At 65.1% G+C, this 4,835-nt stretch overlaps 1 protein-coding gene across 1 annotated transcript; it reads left to right on the top strand.

Moving 5' to 3' along the window:
- Positions 1-1,938: 1,938 nt before the first annotated feature.
- FOXQ1 (forkhead box Q1) lies at positions 1,939-4,596 on the top strand. The gene has a single exon (XM_032649149.1). It carries the CDS (start codon positions 2,628-2,630, stop codon positions 3,759-3,761), a length of 1,134 nt encoding a protein of 377 aa, XP_032505040.1. The 5' UTR covers positions 1,939-2,627; the 3' UTR covers positions 3,762-4,596.
- The last annotated feature ends 239 nt before the right edge of the window (positions 4,597-4,835 follow it).

Raw genomic sequence — 4,835 nt, 5'->3', positions numbered from 1 at the left:
CCAGGTCCCCAGCGGCGGAAATGCAGCTGCTGTAATTCACCCCGAGAAAGGAGCCGCGCCAAAAACCTATCTGGCGCAGGAGTCCCGCCTCATGGGCGTCATTTTACAGGCGGAGGAGGGAGGAATGCAGCCCCGGGGTCACATAGTCACATGTGAGTGGCAACGGGGCCGGGGAGCGCGATCCTCTTCTCTCTTCTCTGAACAAAATCTCCGTCAACACGCCCAGCTCACTAGCACTTCCCAGACTAACCCGAGGGCCCTGAGCGCGGCTGCGGGGCCTGGAAGGCGATCCCAAGATAGGCGGGGCTGCGGATAGGGAAGGAGGCGGGGAGGGAACTGCCCGCCAGGTGAGTGCTGGTGCAAAGCAGAGGCGCTGGGTTGCTTGGGGGCAGCGGTGTGGCGGCCGGGTGGCCGGGCCTGCAGGGCTGCTCACGTAGGTGTCTCTAAGATGGAACTGTCCCCGTGCCACCCAGGCCGTGGAGTGTGTCAGCGGCCAACCTGGCCCACACCTCAACCTGACGGCCTATCTCCCGCAAAAAACAGGCCTTCGTCCGCCTGCCCCCAGAGGTCATACCAGGACAGCACTCACTCTGAATGGCTGTTACCCTGGCTCTTTACCTGGCGGCTTTCTTGTCCCGGCCCACTGCCCGCTCTAGGTCCTGGGGACCACAAACTCCCCGGCCCCGAGCTGAGCCCTCTGGGTCGGCTGGCTCCGGAAGAAAGCTATTCCCCGCCCGCTCCCCACTCGCGCAGGCACGCAAGAAAGTCAGTCTGAACTCTGCAAAGGAGAGCTTTTCCTCCAACACCAAAAACAACAGAGCCCTCGATGGGCCCGTCATTTTTCGGGCCCCATGCTGAATGCCTTTAAAACTGCCTGAATGAAGATAAGACAGGGTTGTGTACGTTTTCTGCACAAATGGTGGAAAGTAATAAAATAAACATCGGGGGCGGGGGTCCCGCCTACTCGCATCTCCGTCGCTATTTGCAACAAAGGCCGGAAAAGGACGAAACCTCGGCGTGGAAGGGCAGCGGGTTAGAAATGCGCCCTCGGGGGGCGGGCGCCCCTCCTGGGAGCACCACGCCACCTGGGCGTCAGGCCCCGACGTCCCGCCGCGGAGAGACGGCCCTGTCCCCCCACGGTCAGTCGCCGGTGCCACAGAAACCACAGCGAACGTCCCGGAGGAGGACTGCGCCCGCCCTCGCCCTCCGGAACCGCCCTCCCGGAGGTGGGAACCGCCCTCCCGGAGGTGGGAGCCGCGCAGGCAGAACCGCACATCGCGGGCGAAGGGGACCCGCCGCTCCTCGCAGGGGCCACCAGCCACGTAAAGGAAGAGGCAAAGGAAGACAAAAGAAAATCTGAGGCCGACATGGGAGCGAGTCAAGGTCATCTCAGAAAGCGTAACCAATTTCAAGTCCACTAGTTTATTCACTAAAGAAGGAAACAAGACAGAGACGTTCCTCAAAGTGAAGTCCCAAGAAGGACACACCATGCGGCTCCGGTGATCGGTCACTGCAGAGTGAGTCCTGAGCGTTCTTCGCTGTGCGTCCCCCGCCCCCGGCCGCGACGAGAGGGGTTGGCACTAGGAAGCAGTATCGTTTTAACCCCCAGAGAAGCCAACACACCGCGTGTAGCTGAGGGAGGCCGCGGGCCCCAACCCCGCCAGGTGCCCCTACAGGTGCCCCCCGGCCGTGCCCACTTGCCCAAATCCCTTCCGTGAGCTCCAGGGCGCAGGGGACCCTCCCGAGCGGGCGGACTCGCGGACACGCACACTCGCGCGCGCGCGCGCGCACCGCTGCCGCGCGCGCGCCTCCCATTGGCGGGAGGCGGAGGGCGGGGCCGAGCGGACCCAAAACAAACAACCTGCTGCCGCGCCGCCGCGTGGCCCCCGCCTGGTGCGCGCCCGCTCCGGAGCTGCGGCCACCTGGGCCACCTCGCTCCCCACCCCTCTCGGTTTGCGCCCAGGCCCCGCCCCCGCGGGGCGCCGCAGGGTTATATTGGGCCGGGCCGAAGGTGGAGGCGAGACGGAGCTGCGGCTGGCCGGCGTGGAGATGCTGCTCCGGAGACCGGGGGCGGAAAGGCGGTTGCGGGCGCCACGGCCTCGGGGACTCTGCTCCGTGGGCGCTAGAGCCTGAAGGCCGGACCCTCCCTCCCGGCGTGGGTGGCACGCACAGCAGACGGCACCGTCTCGACCCGCGAGGACGCCTGCCCGGGACCGGGGACTTGCAGAGAAGAAACCCCCGTCTCGGGAACGGAAAGCAGATGCGCACGCTTCCTCCTCCAGCAGGAACTCCAAGCCCCGCGCGCTCGGGCACCCGAGGCTGGAACCGCGGCCCTACACGCCTCCCCCGAAGTCTCCACTCCTTGAACTGAAGGCAACAGGCTCGCCCCCCCGCAACTGCTTCCTCTCCGCCCCTCTCGGTTCACCCAATAAGCAAAACCCCTCCAAAGAAAAATTCCAGTGGAAGGGGACTGCTGTTCGGAAAGCGACTGTCTCTCCAAGAGGAAGGTGAGGTCCGGGAGAGAGAGGCCAGGACCCCGGCCCAGGATCGCCACCCCGCCCTCGGCGCCCGCTGCCCAGGACCAAGCGGAGGAAAAGGGTACGCGCCGGGCGGGGACGGGCGCGGGCATGAAGCTGGAGGTGTTCGGGCCCCGCGAGGGCCTCGGGGACAAGCCGGGGAGTGACCTGGAGGGGCCGGGCGGCCGCGACGCGCCGTCTCCGCTGTCGGCCGCGGGCGACGACTCCCTGGGTTCGGACGGGGACTGCGCGGCCAACAGCCCGGCGGCGGGCGGCGGCGCCGTGGCGCTGGCGGGCGGCGGCGAGCGGAGTGCGGGCGGAGGGCCGGGCGCGGCGGCGGCGGGGGTCGCGGGCGGCGGCGCGGGCGCGCGCGGCAAGCCGTACACGCGGCGGCCCAAGCCCCCGTACTCGTACATCGCGCTCATCGCCATGGCCATCCGCGACTCGGCTGGCGGGCGCCTGACGCTGGCTGAGATCAACGAGTACCTCATGAGCAAGTTCCCGTTCTTCCGCGGCACCTACACCGGCTGGCGCAATTCCGTGCGTCACAACCTCTCGCTCAACGACTGCTTCGTCAAGGTGCTGCGCGACCCTTCGCGGCCCTGGGGCAAGGACAACTACTGGATGCTTAACCCCAGCAGCGAGTACACCTTCGCCGACGGGGTCTTCCGCCGCCGCCGCAAGCGCCTCAGCCACCGGGCGACGGCCCCGGGCCCCGGGCCGCGGCCGCCGGACGCCGCGCCTCCGCCGCCTGCGCCCGCCGCCCCGGCGCCGGCCACGCCCCGCGCGCGCTCGCCCGCTCGGCCCGAGGGGCGCGCCAGTCCGGCGGGCAGGTTCTCCGGTCCCTTCGCCATCGACAGCATCCTCAGCAAGCCCTTCCGCAGCCGCCGCTCCGGGGACGCGGGCCCCGGAACGCGCCCGCCGTGGGGCGCGGCGCCCTGCCCGCTGCCGCCCGCCTATCCCGCGCTGCTTCCGGGCGCGCCCGCCGCGGCCCTGCTGCCACTCGGCGCGTTCGGCGCGGCCGAGCCGCCGCGGCCGGGCGCGCGCGGGACCGAGGCGCCGCCCCTCCTGCTCGCGCCCCTGGCGGCCCGGGCCCCGGCCCCGGCCCCCGCCAAGCTGCTCCGGGGCCCGGCCGCCTGCGCGCACCTGTACTGCCCCGTGCGGCTGCCCGACGCCCTGCACGTGGCCTCGGCCCGCACGCCGGGCCCGCACCTGCCCAGCCCGCCCGAGACGCTCCTGGCCTGAGCGCGAAGGAGCCGGCCGGGAACGCGGATTCGGGGAGGGTGGGGGTGAGCTTTCCACCCAGAGGACGGAGACCGTCAAAGAAAACATCTCTACCAAACGTGCCTTAGAGCTAACGCCTTCCGACGCCAGTGTCCCAAAGCGGTCCCGGACATTTCCCTTCGTCCTTTATAACTAACGTCACAGCGGAGCAAAGCAGCGCTTCACAACGGTCTCGTTTCTTGACCAAGCCTGTCCCTGCCCCCTCCACGGAGACTTCTCCCTTCCTAGTGTCGAGGCTCCGCCTTGTTCCTCGTTTTCGTTGCACCGTCCAGTGATTTGTCCCTTAAAAAGCAAAACAAAAACAAAAAAGCACGTCAGGGAACCATTCCATGGGATACATGATACGACTACTGCGGGGGTAGCGGCCCCGCTCCTTGCAAGCGTGTGGCTTCTACAGGTGTGGCTGAGGGCGGGAGGGGCCAGAGGAGTTCCAGCCATGCCTCTGCTCTTGACCCACGTCTCACTGTGCCAAAAATGAAAAATATATATATTGTTGGGATTTGTAGTTAAATTATTTATATATTTTTGAAACCCAAATTGAAAATGTTGCAGGCAACGGTTACGGCTTTATTCGCGGTTGGGTTCTCTCATAACTGTGGTCTCCTTGGGCCAAACGGTTTCTTCCAAGGACAAGTTAACATTGTGCATGTGGGGTGCCAGGACCACTGCCACGTGAAAGCAAGTGTGATTTTATTTTTAATATTATTTTATTTGTGTCTGTGTACACATTCATGTATGAATGTTATGAAACCCAGGCATAGTGCTTATTTTTTAATAAAACTCACAATGGACTTCAGCATTTTGTGGTGATGGGTTGGAGATGGAGAGCTTTTTACACCCTACCCACCGCCCCCCACCTCCAAATGGGTTCGGGTTTGACTCTTAAGAAACTCCCTGTGGAGTACCAAGTCTTTTCCTGAATAATTCAGTGAAGGTAGAGGCTGCAGGTTTCCTTACCTGACAAATTGCTGTACAATTCTCCGGGGTGGAACGTCCATCAGTGCGATTTCTTAAACATCAAACCAGTGACCTCTC

Source organism: Phocoena sinus, chromosome 11 (genome assembly GCF_008692025.1).
Source record: "Phocoena sinus isolate mPhoSin1 chromosome 11, mPhoSin1.pri, whole genome shotgun sequence".
NCBI classification, from domain to species: Eukaryota; Metazoa; Chordata; class Mammalia; order Artiodactyla; family Phocoenidae; genus Phocoena; species Phocoena sinus.
Note: the sequence above shows the minus strand (reverse complement) of the source record. Positions and strands in the feature narration are given on the sequence as shown.

Coding starts and splice junctions, on each gene's coding strand:
- FOXQ1 (XM_032649149.1), top strand. CDS start 2,628: ATGAAGCTGGAGGTGTTCGGGCCCCGCGAGGGCCTCGGGGACAAGCCG.